Source organism: Monodelphis domestica, chromosome 5 (genome assembly GCF_027887165.1).
Source record: "Monodelphis domestica isolate mMonDom1 chromosome 5, mMonDom1.pri, whole genome shotgun sequence".
Taxonomy (NCBI): domain Eukaryota; kingdom Metazoa; phylum Chordata; class Mammalia; order Didelphimorphia; family Didelphidae; genus Monodelphis; species Monodelphis domestica.
The window spans coordinates 48,956,626-48,968,974 of NC_077231.1; the positions used below are offsets into that span (position 1 = coordinate 48,956,626).

The 12,349-nt window shown below is 34.2% G+C and overlaps 1 protein-coding gene across 3 annotated transcripts in view; it reads left to right on the forward strand.

The window, feature by feature from the left end:
• TBC1D15 (TBC1 domain family member 15) overlaps window positions 1–12,349 on the forward strand; it is a 79,627-nt gene that overhangs the window by 62,424 nt on the left and 4,854 nt on the right. For all 3 annotated transcript variants that reach the window (XM_007503054.3, XM_007503055.3, XM_056798460.1), the window contains 3 exons: window positions 6,848–6,948; window positions 9,416–9,515; window positions 9,931–10,028. In XM_007503054.3, the coding sequence (XP_007503116.1) occupies window positions 6,848–6,948; window positions 9,416–9,515; window positions 9,931–10,028 (299 nt within the window). The remainder of the gene's footprint in view (window positions 1–6,847; window positions 6,949–9,415; window positions 9,516–9,930; window positions 10,029–12,349) is intronic.

Genomic DNA, 12,349 nt, shown 5'->3' on the forward strand with positions numbered 1-12,349 from the left:
GGGATTTCTGCCCTTATACTTCTGTGGAGCCCATGGAGCCATTGTTGTGGCCACTGAATTTTGCTTGAAGGAGAAAAGAACTATTGCAAATCTGATCTTTTGCTCATTTTTGTTTTTGATTAGGAACTGCTGCTAAATGGCATTTCATGTTTTTTGAAATCTGATTATGACTCTTTTTGTGATATTGTTAACCTCTGTTTAAAGAGGCAGGGAAATGTGTACCAGGAAGATTTCCATCCAACTTGGTTAAATAGAAAGCACAGTTTTGATGTTTGAATTATTTGAAGAATTCACTTTTTTAACAACACTTTCCATGACAGTGCCCAAATTGCAATGTTACTTAATTTCACTCTAATAATGCAGGAATTAGGATTTGTTAGATAAAGTTCTAGATTTCAAGCCCAAGTTTTAAATCCAATTCTGACATTAACTATGACTGGACAAGTTCCTTACCCTTTGTGTCCTTCAGTGTTTTTACACTCATCATGCTGACTTCCTAAGCTCATTGAGAGTGATGTAGTAGCCTGGAAAAGGCTTTGTGAACCCCTAATTTCATTATGAGATGTGTCCTTCAAAATTTTTTGTTCTTTTTAAGAGGGAATATTTTAGGCTCATTAAGAGCCTTCTTTCCCCTCTTTTTTTATTCCACATGCTAATTTTCTATGAAAACAATTTTGATGAAGTACTTCAGGGCTTGCAGTTGTTCTTGTTAATATGTGTATCAGTCAGCATTACTCTAGAATCTTAAGTGTTATTGAATGCTAATTTAATCAGCTATAATCTTTCTTTAATTAAAAGGAATTTATATATTAATTCTTGGCCCCTGCAGCCTATGGCATACTTTCAAAGGACACCACGTGTAAAATAAAATATACTGAAACTCAAGAAATAACATAAAATCAAGAATAATTGTACTACTTTCTTCACAGTGTACATTAAAAGTATGTCAGTGGTCCTATGTGAAAGCTGAAGGTTTAAAAATTTTAATCCTTCAGAACTTTTTATTCTCTAATAACTTTTAAAGATATGTTTCACAAATGAGAGGCAGTTTGTAAGTCTTTTACTTAGCAAACTTTAATACTGCATTTTTCTTTTTTTTGCTATTTCTCTAAGTTTGACATTGAGGTAGGTAGGTAGCATGATATACCGAAAAGTCTAGAGAATTTTTCTTGATTCATTTTTTTAACTACCTAGCTGTATAATGTGGGCAAGATAGGTAAGCTTTTTCTTTTCTTATCTGTAAAGTGAAGTTATTATACCAAATGGAAGGTCTTTCTATACAGTCCTTCCCTCCTCTATTTAAGAGAATAGAGCTTTTAAGCTCTAGTTTCCTTTAAGGTTCAGCTCATGTGCCACTTTATATAGGAAATCTTTCCCAGTCCTCCTGGTTGTTAATGTTCTTTAATTTATCAAATAATTATGTTTATACTTGTTTATCTCTTTAATCCCCCCTCATATGATGGGGGAATCTGCTTCCTTGAGGGAAGTAACTTTGTAATCCCTTGAGTGTACTTACAGTGCTGTGTACTTAGAAAGTACTTAAATGTTTGTTATTGGATTTTTGACAGTGATTAGTCAGGAACTTGAACATATGGGAAAAAGTAGAAAAAAATTTAAAAATAATTTCCCAGCCTTTGGACCCTTAATTATTAATAAGCAGGTGCCCTCCCAACCAAGAAAGCAAGACTTGGGGACCAAACTGTCCAAGTGTGATATGCCTCCCCAATCCTCTATTAACACACTTGGTAATGCTGTCCCAGTTGGGTTGTGCTATGGCTTTCTGCTCCATCAAGTAACACAAGATGCCATTGTTTTTTCTTTCAAAGAATATTGCATTGCTTTTTTTAGCCAGCACCTCAGTTGCAAAATAAATATCAAATTAATGTGAAAATCAGACACATATTTTAGGTGGTACTAATACCCTTCTCTAAACAATGTTCTTTCATGTTGCAATGGTTTGGTTGGGGTAAGGAGTATATAATTATTGTAGCATTAAAAAAAAAATCTGAATAATTGTTACTTAGAAAAGGGATTTGAATTGTTATGTTATGAACCAGAGAACAAATGTAGTACTAGTTAACAGATAATTGCAGTAAGGTAACCACTGGCCATGAGGGCAGGTCATAAAGTACAGAAGGAAAAATTACAGAAAAGCAGGCTTCCTGCAAATTAAGGAAAATTTCCTGATACTTGAGTTGTCTAGAAATGCACTGGGCTGCTTTGGAAGCTAGTGAATTCTTTGTTATCTGAAGTCTTTAGTCAGAGGTTTATTCATAACCTCCTGTCAGAAATATTGTAAATGAATTCATGCTTGAGGTAATGTGAGGAGATTATGGGTGAAGTACCAAGAAGTACTCAAAAGATTACAAGGCAGTAGTCTCTCGGGCATTTAAGTATGTGGCTCCCGAGGCCCTTGGACATACAAACAAATAGTGATTTGGGCAGACAGTGGAATGTGTGCCCAGATCCAGACTCTCAGGTCTCTGGGTTATATCTGATTGTTGTTGATGGGTAGATTCACAGAGACTGAGAGGCAAGGGGACCTTAGGGAGTAGTCAGTCAGTGAGTGGTCTGGGCTGCAACCCGACCTTTCCATATTCCCAAAGACCACAAGGTCATTGTGATTAGGAAAGTTTGCCAACCTTACATCCACTGATTAGACTAAATTTGCCAATATGACTATAGTTAGGAGAACTTTGTATTTCTTGGGTAAAAGAAATTGACCTCATATGGGTACATAAGGAACTTCTCAGTACATATAGGTTACGTCATTCAGTGGTTAAACCTGGAGTTATTTTTGTCAGCTAGGCAGAATTAGAGGGATCTTTCTGTTCGGTAATTCCATGATTTTCTCTGTTCATATCATCTTTGTTTCATGTTCTTATTCATCATCCAAATCAAGCCACCTATATTTAAAAATCTGTTTGAAGTATCATCAGTATATTGCACTTCAGAGCAGGAATGACACCTCTCGCTAAAATCACTGATGTCAATAAATCCACCAAAGTTCTATCCTGCTCAATAAAGTATTTATAAGAAATCTGAGAGCACACAGGAATAATATATCAGATCCTTTGGGCTAATTAATTCCTACTAGAATTATAAAGCTGTTAATGGTATTGGTAATAACAGTAATAATAGTAGATCTGCCCTCTATATTTTAGAACGAACTCTTTACAGAGGCTAGTACCTGTGCTAGTCTACATCCCATAACACTTTTAGTTCAAACTTTTCATAGTTTGAAACCAATTAGAACTATTTTGAGAGGGTCTGGATTTATTTGTTTCTGAAGCATGGCCATTGGTACTGTGGTATAGAGAGTACTTAATCCCCTAACACTTCATTTTTGTTCTTAGAAATCACCTAGTCCTTCCTCCTTGTTTTACAAATGAGGAAACTTAAGCCTTAAGAGGAGTTAAGTGATTTGCTTAAGATCACAGAAGTAGAAGCACTAGATTCAAACTCCAGGTGTTCAAGCTCCAAATCTAGTATTTTTCCTTCTGGACTTCATGGCCAGTGGTTACCTTACTGCAATTGACTTAATTAATTTTCACTTAACTTAGGTCCTGGGAATACTGGTAAAACCAAATTATTAAAATGAGATGGAGGCTTATACATCACTTTCTGCATAAATAATAAATCATTTTGTTGTATTTTTTCTCTCTACCTATCCCAAATACAAAGAAATTAAAGTGAATAAATTTCAAATCTTTGGAACTCTCAAAGTGATAAATGATTTCTTGAACAATTAGAGAATAGAACTTATAATTAATGACTAGAAGAAATTATAGACCTTGTCAAACTCCCTTTTTTTACAGTTGAGGAACCTAAAACTTATTGAGGATATTACTTGACCATGGCCAAGCATCTAGTTTTAATGACATAATTCAGACTACAGCTTCACCCTCATAAAAGTTTATATAATTTTTTTTGAAAGGAATGGGATGGAATGTGAGGCCTTTTTCTTTAGGCAATCTCTGTCTGTCTGTCTGTCTGTCTGTCTGTCTGTCTGTCTGTCTGTCTGTCTATCTATCTATCTATCTATCTATCTATCTATCTATCTATCTATCTATCTATATCTTTCCATGTTTATATGATTCACTTTCTTTCCCTTTGCCAATAAGCACTTCCACTGGGTTGTACAAATGTCACTTCATACCTATTTCTGTATTATTCCTTTTTGCTATAGAGTGATTTTTTAAAAGCCTAAACAAATCATATATCTTTATGAACATGTGATAAGTGATGTCATATGTTTTGCTTTTGCATTTCTACTTCCATATAGTTCTTTCTCACAATATGGATAGCATTCTTTTATATAAGTCCTTCAGGAGTGTCCTGGCTTATTGCATTGCTACTCATAGCAAAGTCTATTACTATGGATTTTTCCACAATGTTTTACTTTCTATGTAAAATGTTTCTCCTGGTTCTGCTCATTTCATTCAGCATCAGTTCATTGAGGTTCTCCCAGTTCATATGGAAAGCTTCCAGTTCATCATTCCTTTCAGCACAATAGTAATTCATCACCATCATATACCACAATTTGTTCAGCCATTCCCCAATTGAGGGAAACCCCCCACATTTTCCAGTTTTTTGCCACTACAAGGAATGTGGCTATGAATATTTTGGTACAAGTATTTTTCCTTATTATCTCTTTGGGGCACATACCCAGCAGTTGTATGACTGGGTGAAAGGGTATGCATTCTTTTAAAGCTCTTTGTGCATAATTCCAAATTGCCTTCTAGAATGGTTGGATTAATTCACACCTCCACTAGCAATGTTTGCTACATTCCCTCCAACATAAAAGTTTATATAATGTTAAAAAAAATGTAAAAGCTGAACAACAACAATATAAAAATGTAGTGTGAAAGGACCCAGTGTGAAAATTTTTTCCCATGGTTAGTGAAAGTCACTGATCTTTCATTCTTTTAAGACTAATTAAGTTTGATTGTAGGAATTCAGAAGAATTCAGTTTCAGAAGAAAGAAAGAAATTAAAAGGGAAAATCAAGATTTTGCTGAGGAGAACCAAATATTCTATAACCAGGGCTTTGTATTTTGAGAACCTCATGACTTTTTATTTTGTATTGACAAATCTATCTGAAAGGCTTCCCAACTATGCTGTTTTGGTATCGAATTTATAGCAGACATGAGAATTGTAACAGGATCATGAATAGCATATAAGGCAGAATGAGAAGTGGAGGAGGGGTATACAGATTGAACCTAGTAGAGGAAATTGGATTAGAAATATTGTTGCTTTATACTGCCTGGATTATAGAGAAGGAAGATAAGTAAGGGGAAAACAAATTTCTTTAGAGAAGAAAAATAGATTTAAAAAGGACTACATAATTTTGTATTCAATTAGCTTTTGGCTCTGCTATTTTGCTCTTCCTCATATGCAGTGAAAATTAGCTCTTTGGAAGGGCAATTTGTATAATAAAAAGCAGTTGCTTTTTGAAAAAAAGGTTTGTTAAATTCAATTATATGATTACTTTAGAAGTTCCAAAAATAATTGGGTAGATTATTAATGGAAGACGATTTGTTTACCCATTAAACAAGCCTACTTTTTGCCCTTTTCCTAAGAACTCAAATATGTATATGTCTATGTGTGTATAAGTGTATAAATCTGCCCAAAATGTTCTAGTGCAACTGTGGACAAGTGACTTAGCTTCTTTGTACTTAGAGATTTGTCTGATCTTTAAGACTCTAAATTAAACCTTCATTGGTGGGGTGTGTCTCCTCATACAGGGGTTTTTGATACCAATGAAATAAAAGATCTGAAATGATAAATGGTACATCCATATTAGAACTTTCCTATTTCCTTAGGTCTTTCCCCTCCTTTCCTTCCTCTCAAATGAAAATATTTAAAAATTATCATTTAGGAGAATTCCTTATAATATCACAGTGTAACAAACATTTATTCATCATTTTCTGTGGACTAAGTACTGTGCTAGATTCTAGAGAAAGACCATATTTAGATAAGATGGTCCCTGTCCCCAAGGATCATACATTCCATTAGAGGAATGAGAAACTAATTCAGAGAGCATTTATTACAGTATTTTTCATAAACCTTTTCAGCTTATTGTTTTCCTTTAAACATCTTTCCTCATTGTAGAGAAAAAATTTTTATTTATAGTTCTCCTTGACAGTGTGTGTACATACATGCATATGCACACATGTATTCATGTGTAGGTAATTACAGCAATACAATTTTGCCAAGTCATGATAGTTTGATCTCTCTTTAAATCACCATAGGTCTAACCTTTTAGAAATTTACTGTTTTTACCTTTTTTTATTGTTGTTACCAAGGAAAGCTGTGATAAAATGTGATTTCATATGGTTTTCTGAAATGTTATTTACTGAAGCTACTTTTAAATCCAGTTTTGAGAGAGTAGTAATTCAATTGTCATATTTTGGATAATATATTAAATGACTACATGATTTAATGGAATTTTCAAGCAATTTTCGTTCCTCAAACTTTTTTTGGTCTGTGTCTAAAGTTTAATAATCATAGAGATTTCCTGGTATGGAAATGTCTTCCAATACTATTGATGAGTAAATCTTCTGTAATATTGTCTCACAGAATTGCCTGAGACAGAAAGAGCTTTAAGTACTTACCCATGGTCATACAGTATTAGAGGTAGGCCTTGAATACAACTTTTCTTGATTCCAAATTCAGCTTTACATTTGCTATGCTATGCTTATTCTCGGTCCATTTTATATGTCTTTAGCATACAAGGATACCGAAATTTTGCTATTGTTGATATTTTCATACCTACCAATGTTAAGATTTGGGTACATGTTAACTTAAATTTATAATGTATTATTATTTTCTTCTCCTTTGCTCAGGATATGTCCAGGGAATGAGTGACTTGCTTTCCCCTCTTTTGTATGTGATGGAGAATGAGGTGGATGCTTTTTGGTGCTTTGTATCTTACATGGATCAAATGGTAAGAAAAAGATTTCCGTAAAAGTTTGAACTCATCAAATGTAGCTTATTGATAAAAATTTCCTTGTATAAGCCTCTTTGTTTTGTGGCTTTATGTAGGTTGAAAGGTATTTGCATAAATTTTTTCCCATAGGTTTTATAACATTATTTTCTTTAATAGAAAAAGGATAGTTTTAGAGTGTAAATAGCAGAGTCAGAACTTAATATAAACGAGTATTCATATCTGCAGAAGTATCATATAGAATATTGATCAAATAAATGAATTGTGCCCATGTAGAATAGTTGAGCTTAATCTTGTTATCTATTTGAGATAAGGCCATAGCCCTACTACTCCTAACCAGGATGACTGACCTTGGGCTTTGTCATCATAATACTTCTTCAACCTTTCTCATTTTTTCCTCTTGTATTTTACTTGTTTAACCTCACCACATTCTTTGTAATTGTTTTTTTTTCTCATAAATGTATAATTATTAGCATGTATAGGATGTTATGCCTGTCTTTAGCTTAAAACCCTTTGAAACAGGCTAAGTTCCCAGAATAATGTAATCAGAGTATTAACAAGGAAGTAAAATTGATTATAAAAAAAAAGATGGGAACTTAACCCAGATAAGTAACGAGAGCCCAATTGATTCTAAGGCAGAAGAGTGGTAAGGGCTAGGCAGTTGAGGTTAAGTGTGACTTGCCCAGGGTCACATAGCTAGGAAGTGTCTGAGACCATATTTGAACCCAGGACTTCCCATCTCTAGGCTTGGCTCTCAATCCACTGAGTAACCCTGTAACTTTTTTTTTTTAATTCATACCTTTTCTTAGAGTTCATAAGGGCTAGGCAATTGGGTTTAAATGACCTGTTCAGAATCACACAAGCAGGAAATGTCTGAGGCCAAGTTTGAACCCAGGTCCTCCCATCTCCAGGGCTAGACTCTCTTTCCACTGAGTCACCTAGCTCCCTTCCTCCCCACTATGTAATTTTCAAAACTCTTCTACTTCTGCAAATCTTTTTGGCCTTCCTTCTGTGCATTTTAAAAATGTTCCAGTGAACCTCCTATTTTTCTTTTTCTTTTTTTTTGGCAACCCTATAATGGTCATGCCCCTGTTTCCTCTTCACTCCTTCTAATTTTTCCATTGGGGAAAAAAAAGAAAAAAGGTCCTTGTAACAGATTTGCCTAGTTAAGCAAACAAACAAAAAAAAAACAAACAAAAAAACCTCACATTGCTTATATCCCAAAATATGTCTCAAAACCAATATGTTCTGCACCTTCAGTACATCTTATGTCTTTATCAGGAGGTAGCTAAGCATTATCAGTCCTCTGGTATCCTAATTTGGCATTGTATTGACATTTATGGTATAAATAACTCTGTAGGACCTTGTTTCATTTTATTCAGTATGAGTTCATACAAATTTTCCTCAGATTCTCTGAAACTCTTCCTTTTGCCAAATTACTTTCCAGAACATCTGAACCAGTTCATAGCTTCACTAACATTGCATCAGTATTTGCCAATCCTTTCATAGACCTTCCAGCAATTGCCACTTTTCACTTTTTTTGTTTGTTTTTTTATTTTTGGCAATATGATTTGTGTGAGATGTAATCTCAGGGGTGTTTTAATATGCATTCCTTTTATTATGTGATTTGGAGCATTTTTTTCAAATGATATTGATAGTTTTCATTTCTTCTTTTGAAAACTAACTTCATATCTTTTTGAACATTTATCTTTTAGAGAATGGTTTTGGCTTGTTCTTAATGATTCCATGGTGGTTTATAGTGGTTATTCTTTCTAAATGCCAACATATGGTGAAACTTAATTCAACAACCATTATATATTTAGACAATAAAAGTTTTTTATAATACTTTCCAAAGATTCTATGGAATTGTTAAAATCTAAGATAATCATTTAAGCAACAGGTCATTTGTGTTAATTTAATGAGAAATACTTTGTTAGAAGTTGATTTCATTTTGTAACTTATGATATAGAATGAAGGGTAGTAATTTAAAATAGTGTGTTTTCCTTAATGTTCATATATGCATATGTATATGTATACATACACACAAATAGAGGGGATCAGAGAGACAAAGAGACAGAGACAGAGAGACACACACACACAGAATTTAAAGATATTTCTGGTAACATTTTATTGCTGTTGCTCAATTTTTTTGTCCTTTCCAGTAAATTTCTTGTTCTAGATAGAAAGTATATGAATTATTCACTTAAGATATGATATCTCTATATTTTGGTTTAGAAGAGAATAAAAGAAAAAATAGCCTTTTGCCAAGATAACCAAACCCAAGTTCCCCCCCTCCCCCCACTGCCCCTATTTGTAGGCTCTATTTTAGAATTGTATGTTTATCCCAGAAATCAACCGAACATTGATAAGTCCATGTTTGGCTATATAAATGACACTTTTGTGTGATTATCTGGATGGTATATATCTTATATATCTATGGAACCTAATAATTCTTTCCTTTTTAAAGCATCAGAATTTTGAAGAACAGATGCAAGGCATGAAGACACAGCTAATTCAGCTAAGCACCTTACTTCGCTTGCTGGATAGTGGATTTTGCAGTTACTTAGGTATGTTATATGAATCAAAACTAATTTCTAATTTTAATAGGTAGTTTACAAAAAAGAAAACTTAAGGATCCCTTAAGAAGGACTATAAACAATTTTACAGATATCTTTGGGAAATGAATGACTGAAACTAAATGGTACTTTTGTAATAATTGTAGTCTAGAATAAATACCATTCACTGAACGAAATATTTTTACATGCATGTATGTATGTATTATGTATGTATGTATGTATGAGTATACAGCTGATTTCCCCCCCTTTTATAGGTTAATCTGTGAGTTTTCATTATTTGATAATTACTAATGTACATTTAAACATACTATTCTTTTAATGAAGTAAATATGTCATAAATTTCAGATTGGTCTCTATAATGTTACAGTGCTTTTTGTTTCTAAAATGTCTTTTTCTTTCTTTTTAGAATCTCAAGACTCAGGGTACCTTTATTTTTGCTTCCGTTGGCTTCTAATTAGATTCAAAAGGGAATTTAGCTTTCTAGATATTCTTCGATTATGGGAGGTAACAAGCTATGTACTTACTGAATCTTCACTTTTATTATTCAGAGAAACTTTGTAGAGTGCAACTAGAATTTATTGGTGTTTTTGAATGTATTAAGGTTTTACATTTGCAGTCTTTCCTTCTATATCACTACACTGCCCATGAAAGTTTCAGGCTCAGTCATCCAAGATGTTCTGCAGTACCCAGATACCTATCAGACGTTGGAAGAGGGGAAGATAGTGTCAGGCATACTCTGGAACCATCTCTTCTGACCGAGAGCTGCTAGAGCTATGAACAAATGCCTTTGAGGGTTTCATCTCGAGAGGCAGTTTAGCAGATCTGGAATAGACCTGTACTTCAGAGTTCTTGGAGGCTATGAAACATGAGCTTATAGGAGAGTACTGACAGTGTAAGCCAAAGTGGCTGCTTGTTCCACTATGACACCAAATGAGAAGTATACCAGATTAATGTATGTTTTAAAGGAAGATTTTAAAATCCAGAGGATTACAAATTTTCACATTCTTCTTTTTACATTGAACTTGACATAATGCCAGTGTAAACCAAGAAGAGGCATAGAGGATGTCCCCCCAAAATAGGAAAATGAAGTCCATTATGAGAGCAGAAAAACAAATCTATCCACCTAACAACTGTATACTGTGTTGATGATGCCAACTATTTGTGCCAGTTATTCTTCATAAGTACTCTTACCTAGTGATCCTTGTGCCTTGCAAGAAGGACATGTTTAAATTGAGAAGATTTTTATTGCTTTATACAGTTTTCAGATTGTTCTATGTTTTAGAGTGAAATTTCAGAAATATAGTTATTATATTTTTTGCAATTGGTATTATTTTTAAGGTTCATCATTTATTTTTCATGGCTTTACTTCCATTAAAAAAATTATTTGATTAAGAAGGTAGCTAGGTATCACAGTAGATAGAGTGCTAGGCCTGGAGTTGGAAGAACTTGGGCTCAAATCTGGCCTCAGATACTTCTAGCTATGTGGCTTGGACAAGTCACTTGACTCTGGTTACCTTGTCCTTGCCATTCTTCTCTCTTAGAATCAGTACTAAGAAGATAAACATTAAAAAACAAAACAAAACATTAAAACTTACTGACAAAAAGGAAGTACCACATATTTGGAATTACTAAATTGTCTTGGCTAAATAGAATGTTTTAAGTGAAATATTTGAGATTAATTGCATCATAATTAAACTTAAAATGAAATTTTGTTGAGCATTTCTTAATCAAAAAACTAGGAAAGGTAGGAGACCACTGATAGCTTGAGCAGAGAGTAGGGTTCAGTTTTTTGCTGTTATTTTAAGGATTGGGCAGATCTTAAGTGTGTTTATTGGGAAGGAGTCAATGCAGTAGAAAGGTCAAGTTTGAAGGTGAGGGAGAGAAGGAATGATTACTGAGTTGTGCTCTCCAAAGGAATGGGAGAGCCTCGGGAACAGAGCCTCAGCAAGGAGGAATGGCAGTGCTGGAAATAATTTTAATAATAGTAGCTAGCGGGGGCAGCTGGGTGGCTCAGTAGATTGAAAGCCAGGCCTAGAGATGGGAGGTCCTAGGTTCAAATCTGGTCTCAGACACTTCCCAGCTAGGTGACCCTGGGCAAGTCACTTAACCCCCATTGCCTAGCCCTTATCACTCTTCTGCCTTAGAACCAATACACAGTATTGATTCTAAGATGGAAGGTAAGGGTTAAAAAAAAATAATAGTAGCTAGCTTTTATAGATTGCTGGGCTACACAGTACAAGGTGGGAACGCTGAGCACTTTGCAATCATTATCTCATTTGGTCCTCACAACAATCTTGGGAGGTGCTGTTACAGTTGAAGAAATGGAGGCCAACAGAATTGTGACTTTCCCAAGGTCACACAATGAATGTCTGAGGCTAGAGTTGAATTCAGTCCTTGCTGACTCTAGGCCCAGCACTATTCTACCTAACTACAATAGTTGTGCATGATTAAATTTTATTAAAATCACATTTATTTAAAATATCACTCTAGAAAATAGCTTCTTAAAGTTTATATTTAGCTGGACTTAAAAATTACTTGTTCATATTCCTGTACAGTTGCCAAACACACCCATTAAGGTATATTTCATTTTTTAATCACCATTTCTTCTGAGATAAAAAAAAAACTCTTTATGTGGAAATCTGATACTCTTATGCAGATTATTAATTCTTTTTGTAATTTGTGGACTTAGAGAGATGCCTGGGGCATTAAGAGGTCTAGTGATTTGCCAGTCACTTGATATGAAGCAAAACTTATCTTTGGTCTCTTTGACCTCAAGATCAGCACTCATCATAGTTATAACTAGGATTTAGACTGCTCCTTCTAGG